Source organism: Phalacrocorax carbo, chromosome 2 (assembly GCF_963921805.1).
Source record: "Phalacrocorax carbo chromosome 2, bPhaCar2.1, whole genome shotgun sequence".
Lineage (NCBI taxonomy): Eukaryota > Metazoa > Chordata > Aves > Suliformes > Phalacrocoracidae > Phalacrocorax > Phalacrocorax carbo.
Window position 1 is genome coordinate 14,846,492 of NC_087514.1, and position 26,651 is coordinate 14,873,142.

General features: G+C 39.2%; 1 protein-coding gene across 5 annotated transcripts in view; it reads right to left on the reverse strand.

Moving 5' to 3' along the window:
* Positions 1-26,651, reverse strand: part of COL14A1 (collagen type XIV alpha 1 chain) — a 125,529-nt gene that overhangs the window by 76,716 nt on the left and 22,162 nt on the right. For all 5 annotated transcript variants that reach the window (XM_064442169.1, XM_064442171.1, XM_064442172.1 and 2 more), the window contains 8 exons: positions 13,367-13,522; positions 12,533-12,652; positions 11,012-11,176; positions 10,478-10,639; positions 8,899-9,050; positions 6,846-6,975; positions 1,635-1,780; positions 206-335 (listed from right to left, as the gene is read on the reverse strand). In XM_064442169.1, coding sequence (XP_064298239.1) covers positions 206-335; positions 1,635-1,780; positions 6,846-6,975; positions 8,899-9,050; positions 10,478-10,639; positions 11,012-11,176; positions 12,533-12,652; positions 13,367-13,522 — 1,161 coding nt within the window. The remainder of the gene's footprint in view (positions 1-205; positions 336-1,634; positions 1,781-6,845; positions 6,976-8,898; positions 9,051-10,477; positions 10,640-11,011; positions 11,177-12,532; positions 12,653-13,366; positions 13,523-26,651) is intronic.

Sequence of the window (26,651 nt, forward strand, 5' to 3'; positions counted from 1 at the left end):
TTCCAAAAACAAGCTGTTTTGTAGAAACTCACATCCTCAGACTCCATAAATTAAGTATTCGCACTGAGAAGCTCAAGTACAATTAAGACCTTGCCCTATGGACCACTAAAATCATATTTTAAAATCAGATGTCTGCTCTAATACGTGCAAAGACTATTCTGAAGTTTTATTAACACTGAAGTGAATATAGATACATGCTACCTACATGTAGTTTCTTGTCCTGTAAGGGGATCACTAGCTTCTTCTCCAAACATGGCATAAACTGTGACTGTATATTCTGTATTTGGCAATAGTCCATCCAGTTCAAGATCTGTTGAAGTCTCCCCAATTTTTATCTAAACACACCATGAATAAAAAAAGACATATTATTTCCAAATTAGCTCACAATGAGGAAAAATACTATTTGCACACTTGAGATTAGATATGTGATCAAATGCTCCGCTGAGCATTTTTCTGATACTGTGCCTGTGCTATTTGGCCCAAGATTTTGGGATTTTGCACAATAGTCAAAAGAACAAAATTGTCAAAAAGCCAAAAGCCAACATACAGGAAAGAGGACTTCAAAAGTAACTACTCACATTAGCAATGACAAAATAGTCCTCTCTAGAATGTGCAGCTACTGAGACTGCACCTTGTTTCATCTTTGGTCACAGGACCGAAATTTCATAGGAGGAATTTATTTCTGTGCACACTGACATTCAGCTTTGTTGCTATTTAAGGTGTGTATGGTATTCTTCCTCCACCTCCTCACTGAGAGCCATGTTAACATGGACTGACTTATTTATTGAAAAAAAAGTCTTTCTTCAGGGTAAGGCTTACTCCTCCTGGGAACTGTTTTCAGGGAGGCCCCATTTTTAAAAGAATTATGTTACAGCCACTCATTCAGCAGAGAGCACAAGTCTACACGAGCTTTCGGTGGCTACCTACACACTCCACAAGCTTGCATGCCCCTGCATGCTTTGTAGTGTTTTTGCTTGAACAGAGATGTTGTACGTAATCTTAATTATACATATAGAAATGGAAGTATAAGAACTTTTAAAACCCAGACCAGATATGCCAGCAGAAGTCTACTGTTTTTACTATTTTAGTGACAGAAGACTGGACTTTACCTTGTCCCACCTTCTTTTCCTTCTAAAACTCCCTTCTAAAAATCACTTTTTGAAGAAAGGCATTATTTTCAAATTTAAAAATAAAAGTTGAACAGAACTACAAGAAAACCAATAAATGTCATATCTGCAAATTTTATCTGCTTAAAGGTCCTGATAAGAACAAAGGCTAAACTTCATATTCTTCTGATACACACTTAGAAAATACCTTGGTTTTACTTTACTTTTAGTTCCTTTAAGTGTTAGGTTTACTTGACGATACAGTATCATCACATATATAATTTCAAAAGAGTCACTTTAATTCAGCTGAAATTGTGGCATTTTTAATGCAATGACATATAAAAATAATCAACTGGTATTCACACTTCATTCATAGTCTGTAACACATACAGTACTTAAGGCAGTCATTGAAAAAAACCCCAAAGCGTTTGCTGATCAAGTGGGAGGTCAAAGGCCATGTACTAGTTTATTCTTTAAAAGATTTATTTTTTAAATAACTGCTCTTCAAATGAAAGCTCAATACATCACCTCCTTCTCATCTGCTGCCAATCCTTCTGTGAGCGGACCATATAGGATCATGTAACCTGTGGCACCCGCTACTCCATTCCACTTTGCTCTCATGCTGCTCTGTGACACATCATACAATTGCAGATCTGATGCCATCGGCAAGGCAACTACAGCAGAACAAGAGACAGACACTTCAGTTGTTTCACTTGAACAACGAGCTATTTTTCAAACAGTTTATTTTACCCGAGGAAACACAAAGGAATATAGCTATCTCCAGGCATGGAAGTGCCGTCTGTATGCCACATCTATGAAGAGCCGATTAGTACATAAAAGAATGCAGAATTAGAGAAACAAGGAAATGATGACCTAACAGATTTTAACACCAGGGCAGAGTCACCCCTTACAAAGCATTACAGCTCTTTGTCCTAAATGGCTTTGAACATTTCAAGCAGGAACATTTCTGTTCTTTAAGCACCAGATCACTCTGTCCAGATCTCACCCCTCCTTCTCCCTGATCTGCAGGAGTATGACCACTCGCTAGCGAAGAATGGCCACAGTCACTGTTAGGAACAAGCAGTTGTCCCCAGAGGTGGCTCTTTCTGGCCAGTTCCCAAGCCAGAGCATGGGGGAGAGTGTGGTGAGGTAGGACACCCTGGAGGAAACCCTGAGTGAGCACGCTGCACACATCAAAATACTCTGACTACAAACTGCTCTGTATTTAAGGCCAGGACTGTCCAAACTGACTCCTAGGCCTACGTCAGTGGGATTATGCAAATGTGGGCAAGATCATTCATTGCAAACCGTGGCAAATGCTAACCTGGTGAATACAACTAAGTAGGCTGAGTGAAATTCAAACAATATTAGGAGGTTTTCTTGTCAATTTAAGGCACTGATACCAGAATATAGCACCAATCTGGGTTCCTGAATATTTCTTTGTATTTCTGTAACTCTTTAGAGTAGCATTTTGCACTTCTCTGATTGCCCTGACTTTCTTCCTCTCACATAACAACATCCCAAGGCCTCTCCACTGCTGTTACATCATTGATGGATCCCACCAAAATAGCCGGTCACTGGAGAGATATAAGGGAACTTTGGCTGCTCAAGCGGTCTGACAAAAACAGAAGGCAATTAGTCATTGATATCAAACCTTTCCTATTAGGAACTCGAAGAGACTGTAATAGGCTGGATGTTTAGCCTCTACAAAGCTCTGCTGTGTATGTTTCTGAAGAATCTGACCAGCAAACGCAGATGCAGCGACCAATTCTAATTACAGTGCTAAATTCACAGAGCTTCTCTAATCTCCTTGTCCAAACAAAAATTGCAGCCTGTCTAGCTGACATCTCCAAGGAGTAGTATATCTATTATGTTATGTTCAACAAGCTCTAACAGAGCTCTTAACTTCTCATATAAAAACATGCCAGCCTCGTCCTTTCTTGTTCATTGAGGCCATTCACTCAGACTGTTGTTCAGGTCTGTAAACATGAGCAAAACTTCAACCCAGGCCTCTCTTTAGGTTTCCACTTGAGGTTACCCACCTATCTTCACTTCCAAACCTTTCACAGCCTACCTCCACCCTATTTAAATCCTTATTCATGTGTTGACTTACATTCCCATGAATTCCCACACTTCCTCTAATTATAGAGAGAAACTAACAATAAACATATTCAAATGTACTTCAGTGTCCTCCCTCAGAGCTCCACTCAGACCTCTGATACCCACAGAAAGAAACTATATGTCGAGATATTCTGAAGGCACTTTCTACCACATTGTCTCATTCCTATTCAAACTGCCCCAGTATCAGAGACAGGGTACCTATTACCTGTCCTTTTCCATATTTTGATATCTTAATAATCTGGTAATATAGAGATGAATTAAACCTACTAAAAAGCAACCAGAATAAACTAAAACAGGTAAACACATATTTGCAGGAAATTAAAATGTGAATACATTTTGTATTTATTTCAAGTTAGAAGCGACTATTAAATCAGAAACCTTTCTAATTATCTGTATGTTATGCATATTGAATGTGTCTATTTAGATTTCACATACCCGTAAGCTATTTTCAATGTTCTATATGAATAAATGTGATTGGTGGCTATATTAATCTGTGAGTATCTCACGCAAAGGCAGGAATGTAAACTACAATTTTCCATAGTTCTCCATAGTTTTCCATAGTAGAAAATACTTTCAAACTGCAGGTATTTTATCATGTGGAGTGATTACTACTTGCACATGTCAGAGTGTTACTTCCAACATGCTATCAAAGACATCTGTATAAAATGCTTGATGCTGCATGACCTTGGGGTGTGATCTGATCAGATCTCAGAAAGCCAGCAGGGCTGGGCTCCGTCAGAACTTGACTAAGTGACTTCAAAGGGATACCAGGTGCAATATGAAACAATCATGTTGGCTTAGTATGTGACTCTGTGTTCTCTGCCTCAATAAATCAAGCAACTCCTAACACCATGTTATGGGGTATAACATGGTTAGAGATGACATTTTGGGAGGCTGAGATTAAAACAGAATTCTCAAATAATTTTATATGAACCTATTTTATTTTCTTTTCAGATTGGGAAGATTAGCACTGACACAGAATCAAAGAACCACTGAGGATGAAAGGCACCTTTTGAGGTCATCTAGTCTAACTAACTTGCCTGTTCAGACAGGGTCAGCTAGAGCAGGTTGCTCAAAACCGTGTCCAGTTGGGTTTTAAATATCTCCAGAGATGCAGACTCCACAGCCTCTCTGGACAACCTACTCTGTGTTTGACCACCATCACAATAAAATAATTATCTGTTCAGATTTAATTTCATGGGGTTTTTTAATTTCTGCCATTGACTCCTGTCTGTCAGTGGGCACCAATGAGAGGAGTCTGGCCCCCTCTTCTTCATTCCCTCACATCAGGGAATTTTTACATATTGGTAAGATCACCCTGAGCTTTTTTCCTCCAGGCTCAACAGCCATAGCTGTCTCAGCCTCTCCTCTTATGAAAGATGCTCCAAGTCCTTAATCATCTTTGTGGCCTCTCACTGGACTCACTCCTGTAAGTCCACATCTCTCTTGTACTGGGGAGCCCAGCACTTGACCAAGCATCCAGGTGTGGCCCCATCAGTACTGAGCAGAGGGCAAGAATCACCTCTCTCACCCTGCTGGCAATCCTTTCCTAAGGCAATCCAGAGGGCTCTTGGCCCTCTTTGTGACAAGGGTGCATTGCTGGTTCACAGTCAGCTTGTTGTTTACCAAGACCCCCAGGTCCCTCTCTGCAGAGCTGTCTTCCATATGGTCATCCCCCAGCGTGTACTGACACATGGGGTTATTCCTCCCGAGGGGCAGGACTTTACACTTCCCTTTGTTGAACTGCATGAGGTCAAACATATTTTCCTCTTCATACATCCATGCTGACTAATTCCAATCAACTCCATGTCCTTCATGTGTTTGGAAAAGGGTTTCAAGGATTTGTTGCTCCATCACCTTCCCAGGGATTGAGGTGACAATGAACCAGCCTGTAGTTCCCCAGATCCTATTTCACAAAGGATTTACATCTGCTGTCTTCTAGTGTTCAGGAACTTCTCCCAATCACCATGACCTATCAAGGGAAATTAAGACTGTCCTCGCAATGACACAAGCCAGTTCCCTCAGCACTCACAGGTGCAGCCCATCCTGTTCCACGGACTTATGTGTGCCCAGTTTGCTTACATGCTCTCTGTACTGGTACTCCTCAAATGAGGGTACGTCTTCTTTTCTCCAGATCTTCCCACTCCTCTCAGCAGCCTGGGAGTTCTGAAGGCCATTTTAACCAGTAAAGGCTGAATCAAAGAAGGCATTGAGTACCTCAGTGTTTTCCACTTCTTTTGTCACCTGGTCCCCTGTCCCATTCAGGAGTGAGCCCTTGTTTTCCCCAGTCTTCCTTTTACTGTTTATGCACTTGCAAAGTCCGCTCTTGTTGCTCTTCACATCCCTTGCCTGATTCAGCATCCTGTTGGCCTTGGCTTTCCTAAACCTACCCCTGCAAGATCAGACAGCAACTCTATACCTCTCCTGGGTCATCTGCCTCTTCTTCCATCTCTTATACACTTCCTTTTTACATCTGAGTTCTGTTAGGAGTTCCTTACTTATTCATGCCAGCCTCCTGTTACTTTTGATTGATTTCTTACTTGTTGGTATGGACCTTTCTTGAGCTTGTAGGATGTGATCTTTGGGTATCAAGCTGCTCTTCTGGATCTCTCTTCCCTCCAGAGCCATATCCCTTGGGATTCTTCCAAGCATGTCTAAGAAGCAACTGAAGACCGCTATCCTGAAATCCAGAGCTGTGGCCCTGCTTTTTGCATTCCGCCCTCCTCTCAGAATGATGAATTCGACCATCTCATGGTCACTGCAGCCAAGGCTACCTGTGTCTTTAAATCCCCCATCAGTTCCTCATTGGTTTTAAGTATCAGCTAATACACAGCACAGCACCTTCTCTTGCTGGCTCCTCCTCAATCACTTGTGTCACAAAGCTGTTGTCAAAGCACTGTAGAAATTTTCTAGATTGCTTGAGCCCTGCTGTGTTGTTCTTCCAGCAGATAACAGCTATTGATATATCATATATTGACCTCCTGGCTCCTAGTTTGAACTAAACAGTTACTAATTACTTCCATTCCTAATATCTCTCATATTTTCTAAAAAAGTAGCTGTATTTTGTATAAAAATGCATAAAATCTATATAAACAATAGCAGCACATTATCTCCGGTACTAGCACAGTTTTCATTATAGAACCCAGAACTGTAAATAACAACATCCCAAGTCACCACAGAAAATAACTGAATCAAGAAAGGAACTTACAAAAGTTACCTTGAAATATTTGGCACTGGTAGGAATCACATGCAGGTATTTCTGGTCCCATCTAATCGTCCACTCATGAGATCACCTTCAGCCACAAACCTAATTTATAAAGCTTGGCTCCACACCCAAAGTCTAGGAATGTTCTAATTTAGGGTTCAATACAACCAACTTCAAAGTTCGGCCCAGAGATAAAAACTTTCTCAGTGTTAAAATATCCACAGAGCATATGGACTTAGGAACTTAGCCCAGAATTAATTCAAACAGAAATTAATTTAAGGCAAATGCATTAAAACAAGCTAAACTGAAAAAAACCACTCCCTTCTGCATTTCTTTATCACAAAAACTAATGTTTACATGGTGTGATTAAATGCAGACAGTCAAATCCATAGCAAATATGATAGGATACTTACGTGTAGTTTCAGTTCCACGGAGGCCCTCACTAGCAACATTTGAGTATATAGCAAATACAGCTATCTGGTATTCGGTTAAAGACATCAGGTTTTTCAGAACTGCTGTTGATAAGTTTCCATCTACCACAACCTGTTCAGAAGAAAATATAGCTGAATCCGCATAAAACAAATGAACAATACTACCATCAAAACAATTAATCCCTATTTCAGGAAATCTTTACATTGGCATCTAAAAATCAATGTACTAAAGTTCAATCAAGAAATCAAAATATTTTTTTTGCTACCTTTATGTACAGTAAGGTGTCTGAGAAAAGAACAGCCACCATAGAATCACAGAATCATTAAGGTTGGAAAAGACCTCTAAGATCACCAAGTCCAACCATCAACCCAACACCACCATGCCTCCTAAACCATGCCCTGAAGTGCCAGTATACACGTCTTTTAAATACCCCCAGGGATGGTGACTCTAGCACCTCTCTGGGCAGCCTGTTCCAGTGCCTGACCACTCTTTCAGTGAAGAATTTTTTCCTAATATCCAATCTAAACCTCCCCTGATGCAGCTTGAGGCCATTTCCTCTCATCCTATTGCTAGTGACCTGGGAGAAGAGACCAACACCCACCTCACTACAACCTCCTTTCAGGTAGTTGTAGAGAGCGATAAGGTCTCCCCTCAGCCTCCTCTTCTCCAGACTAAACAACCCCAGTTCCCTCAGCTGCTCCTCATAAGACCTGCTCTCCAGACCCTTCACCAGCTTCGTTGCCCTTCTCTGGAAATGCTCCAGCACCTCAATGTCCTTCTTGTAGTGAGGGGCCCAAAACTGAACACAGTATTCAAGGTGGGGCCTCACCAGTGCCGAGTACAGGGGCACAATCACCTCCCCGCTCCTGCTGGCCACACTATTGCTGATACCAGCCAGGATGCTGTTGGCCTTCTTGGCCACCTGGGCACACTGCTGGCTCATGTTCAGCCGGCTGTCAGCCAACACCCCCAAGTCCTTCTCCACCAGGCAGCTCTCCAGCCACTCTTCCCCAAGCCTGTAGCGTTGCATGGGGTTGTTGTGACCCAAGTGCAGAACCCGGCACTGGGCCTTGTTGAACCTCATACAGTTGGCCTCAGCCCATCGATCCAGCCTGTCCAGATCCCTCTGTAGGGCCTTCCCGCCCTTGAGCAGATCAACACTCCCACCCAACTTAGTGTCATCTGCAGATTTACTGAGGGTGTACTCAATCTCCTCATCTATACATAATCAAAATGTTTAGCTGATATAAGTACCCATTTAGCAAAAAGGAATTGCTTTGATAAATAAAGTGTATGGAATATAGTCTAAGAGTGTATACTGGGCACTTCTTGATATAATTACTACATCATCATAAACATTCCTTTAGTACTACATATGTACACACGCGGTACTTCAAACTGACATTAGTAGACATCCATGCTAAACAAGGTTCTAGTACAAAAAGAAATAAAATATATCCTTAGTTAAATCCTTTTCCTCTTCTGCCCTTCCCTTCACTTTTATAAGTTGTCAGCTGAAGCCAAAAACTTGTTCTACTGCATTTTTTCCCATCTCCAAAATTCCTCAGCCCTATTCAAATAAACACATCTCTCCAAATTTTCAATGACCAGTTGTAAACAACCCAAAATATACACCCGTATCGTCTTCCTTTTATGAATTATTTTTTCTTAGAAATGAAAATCCAGCTTCCCATCAGCTCCTACCTCTTCTGGTCTTGTAAACATAATGGCACAGGGAAGTCTATAGGATTGTTTCAAGTAACTGTACGTGTAAGCAAAAATGCAAGCAGTTCACCCACCCCCCAAAAGCGGTCATTGTTATAGCACATTTACTTTAAATTACATGACAGAAAAGCAGGCTCACTACTACCTAACTTTCACCACCATCCAATGTGACTACACCTCCTTTCTGTACTGGGCTTCAGAGCCCACATAGGGAATTTCAGGGTAGATTTAAATAAGACCATGGAGTTTATGTGTGGTTAGTTCTCCCTCATGTATTAAAAATTTCTGGTAAGCTTTTCCTCTTATTACCTCTTCTGGTTGTCCTCCTCGAGTGGGGTAGTACACAACCCTGTATTTTTCCACTTTGCCTGGTGCATGGGTCCAGCTAACCCGGAATCCTCTTGCTGTTACCTCAGATGTGACCAAATCCGAAGGAGCCCCAAGTGAAGCAACAATTGTTCCTAGATTAGAGACAACACAAAATTTTTATTCCCCTCTGCAAAGTAATTATTGGGTGTGTTGTATTTGCAAAAGCTCCAATGATCACTCCTCATCACAAAATAAAATAATTGGCTCCTACACATTTATTTAGGTCATTTTAAACAGAAACAAAGAACTAATGATGAGTCCTGCACATGGTGTTTTCACTGGGACTAAGCCTCCCTGGTCTTTTATAAACCTTTATATGAAAGAGACAAAAATACAAAACTAAGCCTTCCCTGTCCGTCCTCCTCACTCTTTCAAGCCCTTTCTGTTTGTTTTTTTTTTCCAAGTTACCTTCCTCCCAGTCATGAAAAACATCCAAGTACATACACAGCTGTGATCTCTGCTCCTCTGCAGGTTGGAAACTGATATGCTGCCTGTCAGCAGACTGAAGAGATGTAGCGAATGGTCATCTCCTCTGGCAATCATTCCTTTCCACAACGATGTCTCATCTCTATGGTTTTTCCATCCTCTCCCTCTCAATTTTCCAACTGACTGCTTACTCCCCCCACAACACACAGCTAATATTCTGTATTTCTTCCAGTTTCCAGGTGAAAAAAAAGAGGAAAAAAGTGGAATGAAGCCTAATACACACTTTTTCATTGCACAGGTAGAACTATGTGTGAAGACAGCTTTCCTTACTGACGTATATTACAAGCTTATTGAAAAATCACTAAGCATTTCTGTGATATTACCGAATCACAAACCAAGCAACACAAACAAAATCCACTGAAGCCTTTCAGAAAGAATCTCCTCAGGTAGGACTGTTTCTCTGACAAATTTCAACATGTTTTTCATAGGCAATTCTTTTGTTCATAAAAGCAAAAAAATATTGCAGTCAGAGAAGGATTTTTATATACGAACAATTTTCTTCACCACCATCTTTTCTTATGCTCTGAAATATGTTTTTTGTGTATTAAACAAGAGACAAAAAATCCATCATCAGGAAGGGACAAAATAATCTTAACAGTTGAAAATTTTGAAAACTTATGAGACAATAAAACCAGCAAGGTAGGAGATGGAAATCACAGCACAACTGTAACAATCCCATGTGCAGCTGTTAAAGTAATTCATCCCCAAACCTGTGTATTATAAAAAAAATTTTCCTTACCCACCACTTGGAAATTGTTACAGCAGCATGAATGTTTATCTCTGTATTTTTGGTACTACCAAATACCATAATATTTACCATTTTCAAAGACAGAAAACAAAGGATCAAAGATACCAAAGCAAGAATAAAACATACGTAGGAAGAGGACTTCCCTGACAATGTACTTTCTTGTGAGCAAAAGAATATACAGCATGAACCAAGTGCCAGAAGCCAGCTTAGAACTGCAGGTATTTGGAAAAGGTTTTGTAGCTCTAAGTTCATATTAAGCCACATTAGATCTTGTTTCTTATTCACCTTTGATTTCCTTTTCCTGCTCCTCTACTCGTGAGCACACTGTTCTGGTAAGGCCTTCAACAATAGTATGCATGAAGTTGAAGTCAGCAACGTTGTAGACATGCGTGCTGTCAGGTTCAGAGGCAATCTCTTTGAGTTCATTTATATCTGCATTCTTTACACCTTTCATTGGAAAGAAAAAGAAAATATTTGCAACAAAAAAGAAAAATCTTGTATGCACAGGAATTGATTAAAAACTACTAAAATCCAATTCTTCCTATTTGTTTTAATGAACAACTACAGATTGCTCTGTCATGAAGATATTACTTCAAGATGTTAATTACTGCCAGCATAACTGGTGTTTTTTCAGCTGTCCACCGCTAAATTCCAGTTATAGCAGCAATGAATTGGAGAACATATCAAAGAATACTTAAATTAATGATGATACTTACTGGATACAGACAGAAAAGAACACTTCCTTAATACAGAGGGCAACAGATACAAATAAACCAGATTATAATGGGACACAATATATGGATATGACAGAATACACACCAATAGCAAACAGCTCAATGCCAGCATCTCGTAGGTTTTTAGCAGGAGGGATAACATCATCTTGGGACTTCCCATCAGTGATCAGTATACCGATTTTAGATACTCCAGGTCTTGCACCTGCTTCGGGCTTAAAGCTGTTTTCCAAAATGTAAGTTAAGGCAAGACCTAAAAAAGGAAACATTTTAGAAGACCCTCAAAGGCAAAAATGTCCATTGATTTTGCTAATATCATGGTGTTTGACTTTCCATTCAATTTAAAAATCCTGAGAAACCTCTTAATGAAGAACAAGCATAAAAGAATTTATTTACTGAAAGATTAAATTCCAACAAGCAACCTAAACTACAGAGAAGGTGACATTTATTTTTAGCAGCATTTTGATCAATCAATATATTTTTAACTGGCTATGGAAACCTAAACTGATCTTCCCGTGAACACATCACCTTTTCTTTCTTACTCCAGAAAGTTAGAATAGGAAGTCTCCTCTCCTTCTACCTACATTGCTTATATGAAAGCACGTGATCTGGAGATCTTAGTAAATCCCCATATTACATACAATCTTACTTTGTTTGTTTCTTCTTTCCACTTTACAAGCTGAAAAAAAGCTTAAATAAAGCTTAGGGAGAATCTGATTTTAAAACTAATTACTTAAGGAGAAAGAAGAACAACAGTGCCTCAGGACAAACTTACATGTCTCTCCCTTCAGTCTCCCACAGCAGGGGTTCTTAACTCACCTTCTTCTAACATCCATGTGAAATAATCATGATAATTTACTACTTGCTACCTCACAGTAATATCACTCCTAGAAACATACTCAAGTCATTCTGTACTTTGTCCCACTGCTGTCACTCCTACCAAAATAACAGCTGCTGCAGAAGAGAAGGAGAATCTTTCTACCCTTCCCCCTGCCAAAAAAAAAAAACAAAACAGAGGAAAAAAAAGCAAGGCAGCAATTTACTTAAAGCGATGTCTGGGTCTTTGGATATATCATTCTCCTGGCAAGACAGCCAATATTACTAACTGCTGCTTTGATGATACTGGAGTTTTATTCAGAAGCTGTATTTTTCCCAGGTTGACAGGCATCCTCCATTTATCCATCACTAAATCTTCTGGGGCTTGTGCTCTACCTACTAAAAGGTCAATGGAAATCTAAAAGCCCCAGGTGATCATCTGAAAAGTTACTATTGCCAGTTGTCAGATATTAAAGCAACATTCTTTCCTTCCCCAGAATAAAGCTCTGTGCATGAACATTATGAATGGATTTTGCATTTTCTTCCTAGCAGGTAAAAGATTTTACTTTCAGCACTGAGAGTTCATGAATACTTTGTTTTATGAGACCCTGTCCTGACCAGAAAGATTCCCACTGAAACCAATGAGACAAGCACTTCAGAAAAGGCTTTACTGCCATTGGATAAAGCCATTAGCACACTGCAAAAACCCTGTCCTTTTTACCCTTCATAAAATTAGTCTGTGCAGCAGAATATGTTTTTTAATAAAAGGCAAAAGCTAAAACATACACTGTACCTGTTAACGTATTCCCTCCCTTATATGGTAGATTACGGACTGCATCCAAAACAGCATCTTTTGTGCCATAGGCATTCAAATGCCATTCAATTCGGGGATCACCACTGTACTGTGCAAGACCTAAAGAACCAGAAATTAAGGTAATCCATTAGACAATAAAGCTTTTTTTTTTCCCAAGTATCTACATTTTATGTACTATGTGCTTGGTTACCAACAGCTTACCATAGTGAGCTTACCACAAGTAGCTTTGCTACCATACTAGAAAAATTGCATTGCTTAACGGCAAGAAAATATTATTAAGTTGTTCTTAGTGGCAACTCCTCAATGTATTTTCAACGCCTTTCTTTCAAGTAAAGTGAATGAGAAGGAGGTCACAACTTTCAGACTTTAGTAAGGTTCCAAGAAATTGATTTTTCAAAAACAATGATTTTATTCAATATGCTTTCGAACAGATTAAAATAAAACTAGCAGAACAGAAATATAACATTTGAGCCAGTTTCAACCATGAGAAAAGCCATCCACTGGCACATTCTTCCTCTGAAAATTAAACTGCAAGGGTTTGATCTAATGCTGACTGAAGTAAGAAAGACTGTTTCCACTGTTTTCTTCTTTTCCACTGACTTTGCATTAGAGTGTATTTAAGAGTTTACTGTGGTACTCAGCTGAGGAATTAATACCACAAACACTCCAGCAGCATTACTCTTATGACAGAAGTACTAGTTCCAGGTGAGGACGAATCTTGCACAGATAATTAGCATTAAGCTGTTAACTATCCTGAAGTCATGACATTTTTACACTGCTACAGAAATCTTAAGAAAAAATATGGCACCTTACCGACTCTCGTTTTCTCAGATCCCACATTGAAAGCAGAAACCAAATTTTCCAGGAACAGTCGAACAAGTCTGAAATTAAATCTGCCAATACTCCAAGAACCATCTACCAGTATCACAATATCTGCAATTGCTGGAGTTTTACAGGTAAACAGGCTTCCTGTAAATCATTAAAATTAAAACAATATTGTTAATTCAACAACAAAATCGTAAGTCAAAAAATTTATACCTTCCTCCTCCCACTAAGCTTAATACTTAAAGCTTTATTCCATGGGCAAAGTGAGAAATAATCAAAATCATGAAACATATTTGTTCTAAGTTCAGTAACAGAACAGTTTCGCCATTATCTACTTCAGTTCTTTCTTTAAGCTGTTCAAAATAGCTGTTGGGAGACCCATGAAAAAGAAATGCTGCTTTTAAAAATACAAAACTTCAGAAAGAAAAAATTAACTGTCGTATAACACAATCAAATCAGCAGTCCATTTTCATTCTCAAGAATATACATACACAGTATACAGTTCATGACACTTAACCTTATGTCTAGACAATGCAGAGAGAGCTACCTAGAGATGCAGACATCCAACATAGTTATCAAGGCCCCTTTTATTGTCAACATAGAAAACCAGGTGTTCCTATACATCTCAACAACTCTGAAGAAAATCTTTAGCTGCCATTGGAGACTTCTAAAGTTAGAAGTGAATCTCACACTGGAAGACTAGAGTAAAACTGAAGGTCAGTTGAATATGCTGTATTAAATCTAAGTACGAGGTACTCAATACAGCAAAGATAAAATGCAAAGGCTTCAGATTCAAATTCACACTGAGAACTAGCATCGCATGAAGTTTTACTCTTACAGATATACAGAGAAGTACACAAAAATAAGAATGTTAAAAAAGCAACAGAAAACACTTGATGAGAATTAGCAGAGATGCATATTAATAGTCTCTAAAGTTTAGCTAACCAATGGGGAAAACAAAGGAAATGGGAGTAGAGATTAGATATGAATTGCAAGATAAGCCAAGAAAAAGGTTTTTAGGGACACAGATTCTTAAGAAATAGAGAAGCCTCAACAAAAGTGCCACATTCAGTTCGAGAAAATGACAGGAAGGGAAGTAAGAGAAAGGAAGGGGTTTCCATAACCTCAGACAGAATTGCCACATCCCACAGACGTACGAAGTATTACAGCATGACTGTAAAAGCAAGGTTGCTGAAACAGTGGATTCATATTGCAGGGAGTGAAAACAATTCAGTGATGTTACACAGGTATACGGAACAACAACTTATGCTTGAAGTATAAAAATAGCAAACTCCCCACCAGATTGACTGTAGACAGGGATGGAAGAAGGAAAGTCAAAGCAAAGCATGTTAGTAGAAAAGGTATCATGCATCACAAATCATTTAGGGATTAAAATCATGTCCCTGAACACGGTAAAAAACCTGCAGATTAGTGAAGTAAGCTGCAGCCCAACTTCTATAGTAAATTTTTTCAGGATAAGCTGCATAAATTAGTTGACAAAGGATACCAACACCTAAGGTGGTACTAACAAGAATGACCAAGTACACTGTTAGAAATAAACTGATCTTGAGCAGCTCTCCTGTTACAGAGAGGGAATAAACCACCCAGTTAGTAACTTAAAACTTTAATGCCATATTATTAATGACAATCTTTTCATTAAAGACAAAATTATAGTCTCACAGGCAAAAACAATCTGATGTGCAGAAGGACATCAAACAATTGGTAACAATTAAGAGTTAGATTCATACTGTAGTGTAAATCCACTGAGTAAGAAACCCAATCCATGAAGTTACAGTTAATGTCTTAAACGTGTACTAAAAATGTTTTTAGAAGAGCAGGGAACATTTCCTACGTGCAGCTAGCAGTGTAGAATAAGTTCTAAACACATGACAAAAATTCCACTTACAAAGATGCCAAAACAAATATTTTATTTTAGTTTTTACAGTACAAGACAACGCTATTTGAATTGGCAACACATTTTAATGTATAAACACTGGGGAACATTTAGTAAGCATCAGAAAAATGACTTTGAATTGGAAGATGAATCCAAAGGAGGTCCAAATCTTTATATCACTGAAGTCAACAGGAAAACTTCCCTTGATTTCAGCGGGACTGGAATCTGTTTTGTGATTTAATAGGAACTTACCGGTCACGGCAAAATTCATGTTTTATACATCTTTGCCAATTAAACTTCCCGTTAATCAGCCTGCATTATTTGCAGTATTTGTCTTACATTAATATGCAGTTCAACTGTGCCATTCTCACACTGGCCATGATTAGCTTCTTAAGCTTCAAAAGAACTATTGGCAAAGTAAAACGCTACTCAACAGCGGTAAGAATGATAGAACTGGACCCCTGATTCACATCCAAGCAGCTGCACTGTAGCACAGATGAACCTTTTCAGTACGATCCCAGCAGTTTAATCATACAGCCCAATGAGGATAACAGGATTTGCGTGGCTGTATTTCCCTTCTCTACTCCTAAAATCTTATGCTTACTATGAAATCCAGTTAGTACCCCTAAGTCTTACTCATTTCATATCAACAAGTTTTCCCTATAAGGTTTCTTTAATCTTGTAGTGACGGCTTTGTGAATAAAACCTTTTATTGGTTTTAGTAAATCCGTCCAGTGCAGCAAAACCCAAAGAATAAAGAAAACAATAACGGCATTCCTTTCAATATTTTATTTCCACATCAGCAGATTAGTGCAAACAGTATCATTCAATTACTTTTTTGTTAAAATAGCATGTGTGGTTTGATCCAAGATTGTACTGCCATGTCACAGAATGTGAAAATTTGATTCATTCTTCGTAGATAGGAGATATTGTTGAATCTTTTCTGCATAAAACATTTAGGTTTTATTACTTCTGTACACCCACTATTTGCTTATGCTTTCTCCTTGTTGTACTTAATAGAATTGTAGAAAGTTCCCTAAAATGGAATAAACAACAGTGAGATATTAAACAGAATAACATGCTGTACAGAAATCTTTAAAACCTGACAGGAATACAAATACCATATCATCCTAGTTTATAAAGTTAGTCTAAAAGACACAGCGTGTAGCAAATAATTTACACACCCCACAGAGATTAGCCAGTTTCCATTAGCCGTTCTAGCAAATCTCTTTTTCAACAGTCTTTCCATACAACCATACATGGTCATGAATTCCTCTAGGGTCTGAGGATAATTTTTAACATTTCAACTGTCTAAACGTAACTTTAACGGGCAATTTTCTCAAAAACTTTTCTTAAAGGAGCATATAATTCCGTATATAAAAGCTTCCAAAACTCAGTGTTTTAGCCCACTACAAGTTTCAACACTGTGCTCAAGTTGCGCATATTTCCCTTTTACTTGGTTATCAAGAAATCAGTAGTGAAAGAAAAGGTATCACTTTCCTCTGAATTATACAGTACTCACCAGTTTCAAGAGCAGGATAGTAGGGAGGAAACCAGTTACCTAATTTTGTATAATGTTTCCTAATGAAGTAGAACAATGCTATCTATATAACAAGTGCTGCACTCCACAACAAACAATACCAGAGCCTGTGAGTTTTAGGTTAGAGAAAATGACAGAATTGCAAACATCCTAAAGTTAGAAAAAGAGCTTATGTATTTTGCACCAGTAACTCTCTTCAGTGCATCCACCTACAATGGGTGGAGGAGTGCGAAGGGGAAAAAGTAAAAAAATTAATGGACTTTCTATAACAAATTAACAATCTTCCTAGTGTTATTCGGCAACAGGAACTTGCCACTCTGCCAGGAAACTAGCTAAGGAGGAAGGGGCTTGGTCTGCTCATTTCTGCCTGTTGCAAATGAAGGCATAGGCTCAAAATTTTACTTCCAAAGAGAGCAGCATACAACTAAAGGCTACCAGCGATGTATTAGGACAAGATATTTGCACAAACCTGCTTCAGTATTGCCAACAGTCATATCATCAAGATTTTGGTTCCTTTGTTGCATGGAAATCTTGCAAAGAATAACCAGCATTGAAGGGATTTTGCATGTACCAAATGAAGTTTCCTGCCTTTGCTCCCTCAAGCCCCCAGACATGAAAGGTGACACATCTGCTTGGAATTCCAATGTACAAGTGTTATAGCACTATCAAGACCTGTGTCAGAGTTTGGCTGAGAGTGAAGCCAATGATGGCAATGCTGAAAAAAAGATACAGCTAGAACTTCCTGGGATAGAGGGAAAGTTATTGAGGCCTGTAAGATGTGATGCTTGAGACACCATATTGAAGGGAATGGAGTGCAGGGCGAGGACTGGAAGAGGCTTTGGCAGTACAGGGGATGCACAGAACAAAGCAGGGTCTACAAGTGTCTGTAAACACTGCCCAGCTCCCTGAGGCTGCATTTTCAACCTGTTGCTGTTCTTTCACACACATATTCAGTGAGCAAGTGAACAATGTTAACAAATAAAAGTTTGACAAAAAAAAACTGCAAGCCGTACTTAGTCACAAATACAAAACTATGATTTCTAGACTACGGTGGTGCTGTTTGACTCTTAGCATCAATACCACTAGTCTTTGAAATTTCTTTGAAAGGCACAGGGAGAAGCAGCAAATAGAGGCACTGCCACACAGGAGGACTCAAGGGCTTAAAAGAACCGGCTCAATTTGCATGCAGTTATGATACATTTTGCAGAAACATATTTAATATTTTGCCTCTCCTTGGTATGAAACTGTTCTTATTTTCAAGAGCCAAAACACACACTACTTCTGCTAGAAGTTAATACTATAATTCTTTCTGCGTCTGCAACATGTCATTTCCTTTCTTACTCCATGTCACAGTGGAAAAGTTGAATAATATACATGGAAGGAGAGGAAGAAAGTTCAAGTAGAGGTCAGTAATAATATAGTAGGAATGGAAGACTCGTTCATGGCGTAACAAAGCACAAAAGGTAAGAAGCTCGATGACAGAAGTGAAAAATACCTTGTGAATAAAGCATGAATGACAGAGAAAAGTCAGTCCTCCACAATGACTGAGAGCACTACAGCTGAGCAAAAGCGCCACTGAGGACAAGGACAATATAAATCTACATAAGCAAACTGTTACTTCTTCTAAAAAAAGGGTTAAAAAAAAAATATAAGGACGTGAGGCAGTGTTCAGCTCCAAAATTCAGCAACTCACTCGTCTACACTTCTGACATTGATATTATTGCACTGTGCTGTTGATATCATCATTGCTCTTAGACCTCAGTTTAACACATGCCATATGTCAGGCTACGGACCAGACAAATGCGTACAACATAACTGCTTTTCTCTGAACTAGATCCAACCATAGCTTGAATTTGAAGGACTCAAATGCTGGAACATCATTAGGTTTAAAGAGCAGCCCAAAGAGGTTAGAAGTTTGTCCCTGCTCCCTAGGAAGAAAAAAAAAAAAAAACAAACCAACAACCCAAAATAAAATAAAGCAACCAGCCCTTTCCCATGCACCTTGTTCTTTTCCAGGAAAGTAATATAGCCCAACTGGCAGGCCTATGAATTATTATTTGGGGGAGTTAGAATATTAAGACTTATTGAATCTGTTCTGCCTAATCATGTCACATTTGACTGCGAATGATGTAGTTCAATAATTTTGCTTCTTTCAAAAAGCACATAGCAATAAATAAATGTTATTATTTAAAGCACACCTTTTGAATTTAAAGCCACAAAACTAATTACAGCAGTAGCTGAAAAAACACACTAATTGCCTACACATACTAGTGGTAATTCTCAAGTGCGAGAGAAGAAAGCATACAGCCATTTGCTGTGCACCTTTCCATACACACTCATTCGTAGTTGTACTTCTGCAATAAGCAACCACTAGCTTAGAAAAAGTTTTAGAATCTTCTTTCTATAACTTACTTTTTAAATTTACTTGGAGACAGAATAAATATAAAGGGTAACTATGAAAGAAAGTGCTGATGTTTTCTGGCAGCCATTGCTGACTGATAGCACCAAAGCACCTGATCTCTGCAGCAGCTTCCCAAATAGCAACACTAAACTCTCTTGGTCTGTGTACCTTGATAGAAAAATATATTTTAAAATCCCCTTGCATTTAAACTGAGAGTTCAAAACATTTATTTTAATTTCTCTTCCCACAGGCAACATGTCAACGCAGAACAAAGCACGCTGCTGAAATCTTTCCTGAAACTGAAGTTCAACGCGGCAAGATACTGTGTCCATTTAGCCATAAGGGTTTACACTGAAGATGGTCCACAACTCTCCTGTAAAGTCCATGAAACCTTAGAAACTCTTCTGCAGATTACAGTGATAATTCTCTGCTTCTCTTTGCTCTCAGTTCTGCATTTGAGTGCATGAATGTTTTAAATGAAACAGCTGTCTCAAAGTCTAAATTACTTTTCAAGGCAGAGAACTATAATTTTTTATTAATATGGTCATATTTATCCACCATTCCTATGTAACAAATACGCCAGGATTTAGGACAGTTATTTTTCCCTTTGCTTTAGTGAAGTACGAAATCCCTGAGAGCTTTCTCTGGCTATCTAGAAGGCAGTTAATCAGGGGGCTGCAGACAAAATTGGCACTCAGAAATCATAGACATTAATTAAGCTGTATGTATGAACTCCTCTAAACCATGCTAAAAAGCTGGTCTGTGCCCAAGCTTGTAACTAAGTTACAGCTTTAATACAACAGGTAAAGCAGCAGAAAAGAGCCTGCCTGAGAAAACAAGCTGCGTATTTATGAAAGTCATCAATACAGAACTAATTAAAAAATTAGTTGAAGCAAACTGCTACAACACTGTTGCATTACAGCCCAGCATTGTAGACCCAGGTACATATGATGTTGTGGCCAGTGTGTCCAGGAAAAAAAAAAAAAGAAAAAAAAAAGAAAAAAAAACCACAAAACACAGTGCAGTAGAGTTACAGTGCAGAAGACTCAAATTCAACTCCCTGTTTTACCTTCAAGCATTTCTCAAAATGATATTATCATAATGTAACCAATGATTATGCTGGTATAAATATGTGGAGATCTTCAGAAGCATCACTAATTTTGGATGTCATGTGTCAATCCACAAAAGCTCAGGATGAAATTCGTGCCCTCTCGAATACAATGTAACAATTCATCCATTGTCTAATTAGCAGACATGTCTGAGTGAACACCCTATTCCTAAAAATCTCCGACTTCCAGAGTCACAGGGTAGTGGAGATGGGAAGGGACCTGCTGAGACTGTCTAGTCAAACTGCTCTGCTCAAAGCAGGGGCAACTACAGTAGATTGCTTCAGGCCACATCCAGTTAAGTTAAAGAGTCTCCAAGGATGGAGACTCCACTACCTGAGTAACCTGCTCGAGTGTTTGACCATCCTCACATTAAAAAAAAACGAGCTTTCTTTGATTAAATGGAATTTACATTATTTCTGTTCGTGTCCACTGCCTCTTGTCCTTTGACTGGACACCACTGAGAAGAGTCTGGCTTTGCCTTCTTTACTCCTTCCAATGTGTACTGCATCACCTGCAGGCTTACTGAGGGCATGTTCTTTCCCATCATCCCAGTCCTCACATGACTTGTAGGTTGTCATCTCTCTCCCACATCATTCCTACTTTAAAGCTCTTCTCACCAGGCTGACCAGACTGTTAGCAAAGATGATTTTGCCTCACTTAGATTGCATCTCTTCCAAGCAGCTACTGAGCCTCAAAGAGGGTCCCATCATCACAGAACTCCAAACCCTGTTGCTGACCGCAGCTGCCACACTCGTTGTTGACCTATAGGATCTGCCAGACTCCTTCAGGCCCTTTCCCCTCATAAGTGGGATTACTGAGAAGACCACCTCAACGCCCATGCCCTTGACCATTGCCCCAGGAGCCATGTAGCTGATAGTTTGTCACCCAATGCAAGAGACCCTGGCATACCATAATTAGTTGCTACATAGTTAATTCCCAATCTCTTAAAATATGTGCTAATAAGCAAAAGCAGAAAAATATTAAAACAAAGAGTCTCCCTCAGAGGATATGATGTTGTCATTGTTTGGTTATGTCTCAATGAGTATTTAACAGAAGAATCCCCAAAGTCTGTGCCACTGAACTGTACTGAAGTCCTGATCAGTGGACTAAGCAGCAATAAACACACCACAGCTATCTAAGAGAGCATCTAAGATACCCTTTGATCTTCTTTTCCTCTGCTTCAGACTTTCAAATTTCTCTCATCCACTAAAGTAATTATTCCCTACCACAAACAAATTACTGAATAGCCATGTTGCATATTTTCCCCTCAGGTAGATTACACTGGTGCCTTCAAGCCTGCAACATTTCTTTCTGTCCAAGATTCCAGTCCTTTCCATTCACTTCTTATTTCTTTGATCTTGTACTTACCATACCATCCAGCTAGACACATGAACAATGCCTATACGCACATCAGTTATGCAATATCAGATATCATGGATAGTTAAATTTTTAAACTACAGCAGGACTAATAACAAATCACAAAATAATTTACTGAACATTTTCTTCCATTCAATGTCATTTATAGCCACTTTTCTTTATAGTGTTTCAAAGGCTTTAAAAATAAAATGACAAGTCTTATCTCCAAATGCTTTTTTACAAATAAAAACCAAAAATCTAATGCAGAACCTTATTCTAAAGACTTCAGTACAGGGATTTTCTTAATAATTTCACTCTAGAGAGGAAGGCAATTTTTTAATCTTTAATTTGCATGCATATCAGAAAAATATTAATCTGACCTTACAGAAAAGGTCTGCACAGGAAGTGGTAAGACTAACAGTTACATTGCATATAATACTTTTTAAAACATCTTCCTGAAACAGTGGCAAATTCTAAATCTGTAAAAGTGGATTTAAAATTTACACTGAGGAAAAGACAATTATTTTAATTAACTTAGACAAATTACTGGCTGCTACCCAAAGTATACAACTGTTATGGGAGCTGTCAAAAGCAAAGGAGAGTCCTATCACAAGGTACAGATTATGCTTAGACATCTGGATTTATTTTCAGTTTGGCCAGTAGCTACCTAGCAATTTACAATAGCCACAATCAAAATGAAACTGCTGGCCTTTAACTAAAGACATGTACTTCAATATGCACACATATACTTAAACCACCCTGATGCCCAAAAAGCAGGATGACGGCAACCATATAAAAATATATTCAAATACTCCTATGGATCTCAACAGAGGTTCTTTTTCATTTTTTCCAAAGAAAAAAAGTGTTCAATATTCAATAAATAATTATTCAATAAATATTTTTTCAGTTGTTCTTGCTCTATTTTTTTCCAATAAATAATGTGTTGTATAATTACATTTTTTAGATCCATTTTAGGTTTTCCCTCCTGCCACCTGTATCCTATTCTGAGATTAATAAAATACTAACAGTTGCAAGGTTGGCAAAGGACCTGTGATTCTGTTGAGACAAAACACAAGCTTCTGAGTGTCATTTTCTTTTTTTTTTTTTTTTTAAGGTATAGCTAAACAAAACTGCCCCACTAAAGTCATAAAAGTATCTCAGCCAACCTCTAACAGATACGTCATTACCAATTGCAGCTGATGCTTTATTACTACTTCTTAGAGAACAAAAAATCCACTAAACATTATGAAGCTCTTAAGGCATAAACATCTGCCACTGTTTGACACCACCTCCCTGCCTCCTAGGCATTAAGCTAAATTTGGATGTTGAGTTTGAAAGATCTTGAGGGTAGGGAGAGGAGAGATGAGATACAGGGTAGGGAGACGAGAGATGAGGTATGAGTGGTATTTCACAGGCCACAGCCAATTTACTCTTTTTGAAGGAGCTACCATCCCTACACTCACAGTTTTCCTTCATCATACTTACTAGAAAGATCAGTGCAAAAAAGCAGAAATTTTACCACACATTTTTAGCCACATAAACAAACCAGACACAATCAAAGGCCCTGCCAAGACTCACATTTACTTCTGAAACAGCTGTCTGCACCACTATGCAGCCCTGATTCTGCTAACTTTCCTGCATATAAGGAAACCAAACGCACTTAAGCATCAAGCTGGTGCTCCAGAGAAGCTCCTTTAAGGATCCCAGGAGAGGCTAGCACAAGAATACCACCCCTCCACTTACTGGGGAATAAAGAGCCAAACACTTCATGAGCCAAAGCCACACACACAAAACCCAGCAGTCAGATAAGAAAACAGGACTCCCTCATTATATACAGACTAACACAATCAGTACAGCTAACCAGAGACGTGAGAACACCTTTGAGGTGGAAAACAGGGACTGCTCAGCCAGGAAGTAAGTTCTGTTTCATCTACTAACCTTTTCAACCAAGCAGCACAGCTCAGTTTTAACACCCAGGCTTACGCAGCACACAGGGCACCAGGCAAAGGGTGCTGACCACGAGACACCCCCGAATCAGTGTGTCCTGCATCAACATGTCCAGAAAGCACATGAAGACCCTCAGATTATGCACTGAGGGTAAAAATGACCCTGAAATAATCTCTCCTCACTACAAGCTCCTGCTTAATGTTGATCAACAGTCTTAGTATCAGATGAATGAGACAGACTCCCCGGTCCCCTCTGCCTCAAAGTATAAGGAACAGCCTTGAAAGGGAACTTCAGCACCTTCTGGCTACATTCAAGGCAAGGCCATCTCAAGGATCACAGTCCCTAAAAAGAGATACCAAAAAGTTAACCTTAATCTCCCATTTTGTTGTCCAGAGCACAAAGCAATGAAGCTTGTTCATCTGGGTGTTCAATACAACTGGAACACAAATCCACAACAGATCAGTTTGCTGATGGATACACCAACCCTTTACAAGCGTAGCTTTCTTACAAGAGGGTCTTGGTCTTGCACTTCTGTGTTTATTAATGTAGGAGAGGGTGCTGATGCAGTCTGCTATCACATCACCAAAGCTTTTTTGACTCTCCCTTCAAGGTTGTCACACAAATTTTAAAAGCTGCCCAAAGTTTCACTACATAGCTTCAGTTTCAAAGACTAGACAGTGTCTCATATGAAAAACAATCATCACTCATAATATAGAGATATTTCCACAGAACATACATAACCATGAGCAAGACTACAGACTTCAAATTATGAGAATTCCTGCTGCCAGATGATGAACTGTTAAGGAGTAGTAACGAAAGTATTTCAATAATGAAACATGTCAACACAGACCCTGAATCTGACTTAAGGTAACAGTCTCTTGCTGCCAGCAGAATCCAGCCATGCCAGTGCACTGTGGATTGGATGGATGCTCAAGAGCTAACGACTTGAAGAGATGAAAAGCAGTCTGAAGAGAATGAAAGACCATTCATTCAGCTGAGCTTCTATTAATCAGTCATTCAAGAATGTGAATAGCAGTCACCCACTTCAACTAAGAATAGATTGCACAAAAAAAGGTCAGTGCCTTAGGGAAAACTACCAAAGAAAAAAAGATCCCAGACAGGACGTTTTCAGCTGGTAATGGTTCAGACTTACCAAGTGTTATACATATTTACTGTGCAGAGCTATGAGGTCAAACATCTTATAACTCAAGGGTTATGAACCTGAGGAGTTCTGATATTAGGAGCTGGATCACTTCATGACAAAATTGAAACTTACGTTTAGGTCCGAGATAGACTAAGTCTCTTTTTCTACTCTGAAAGAGTTGAAGGAGAACTAAAAAGCTTTTTTTATTATTTTTTCTGAGCTACAGATTGCCTAGATATCTCTGTCAACACTGTGTCTACTTCTCAGTGAAGTAGATGCATTCAAGGAGAGCTCCTAAAGAGGGACAGGGAGGGAGACTGGATAACAGAAAGGCAATCTGTCCAATCTCCAGCTTCTGCCTGGTATGGAACACTGCGTGAGTGCTAATGCACAACCACAGCCATTTATATGATGCTAACATACTGACAGCTAGAAGAAAAGCAGTTCCTCCTACAGAAAGGAGGAGCCAGGAGATAATTTCTAAAGCCAAGCTTTTTATTTTCTGAACAACGGAAGAATGCTGACATACACAAATTGAAGAAGGTATCCAGCAACCTCTGTGTTAATACTCAATCTCAAACCAGGCTAAGGTAAATAAATAAAATTATTCACAATTTTACAGATATGCAAAACAGACAAGGCAGTTACCAAACATATACAAGACCCTTCTTATGTTAAGATCAACCCCTCTCCCCCCATCTTTCTCTCTGTTCCTCTCTCTTCCCTGATCTCACTTCAGTCTTCTGTCAGGATCAAAATGCACTACTCAAAGTGAACCCTTTCCCAATTCCAGCCTTCATAGCTACTTTCGGGTCTTCACTTTCAACCTTGCTTTCTCTCAAGATATATTTCTCCCTTATTCAGATTATTTCAAAGCACTTGCAAATAAACTAATGGCTATTTAGTTTGGCCAGATAGCAGATATAAATGCTGCAATCTCTAGATGTAGCTTGCTTGGTTTTCTCCAAAGCGACTACCAAAATGATGGCACAGGAAAAGCATTTAAGATTTCTGTCCATGACAATGCTGACACTTCCTATCAGATTTTCCAGTTGTGGGAAGCAGGAAGCAGGAGCCTGCTGAAGGATCCTGGCCAGGTCGATAAAAGTATTGCCATTGCAAAAGGAAATCCAAGTTACAAGTAGTAGTCAAAGGATACAAAAGCTTAGCTATGTCCTCCAGATAAATTCATCTGAGGAACTCCTGGAATAAGCATTGATCATCCACAGCACAATGAGCTAAACTTTCCAGACAGTAAAGGGGAGTTTTCCCAAGAGTTTCCTTGCAACAGAGGCCTGCTGTAAATCCTCCAGCAACTAACACGGAATTTCTGATCTATAAAGCTCTGCATGGTGGCTCACACGTTTATAGGCTAGCTTGAAAATCTAATGGATGCCTCTCATCAAACTACCTTCTGAGAAGCACAGAAACCAACATAGCTTGGACAGGGTATCCTAAATTCATATGTCAAAGAAACCTGTGGTATATTTTGACAAGTCTACTTCATGTCCTGTTTCTAAACAGACATTTGCATCACCTGAAGTTGAAATAGAAGATGATGTCCACGAGGAGTCACACAGAAGAATAATGGAAAGCCATCACTCGCATGGCACAAGTCAATAGTCGCTGTCAAAAAAACCCATGCTCTGCCAGCCTAGCATAGATGGGGGCCTGCTGATAGGATTGCTGGGCAGGTTCTAAGTGGAGTCCAGAGCAGATATCTTTCAGAACCATATCACGATGCTGATCTGACAAGCAGTGAAACCACTGACACACCAGACTGGCTGCAGGCATTTAAATGAGTGTCCTACTGGCAAAGATCTGATGGTCAGGTGCTGCTTTCACTAGTGAAAGCTGAGACAGGATGCATCATGGATCCTCT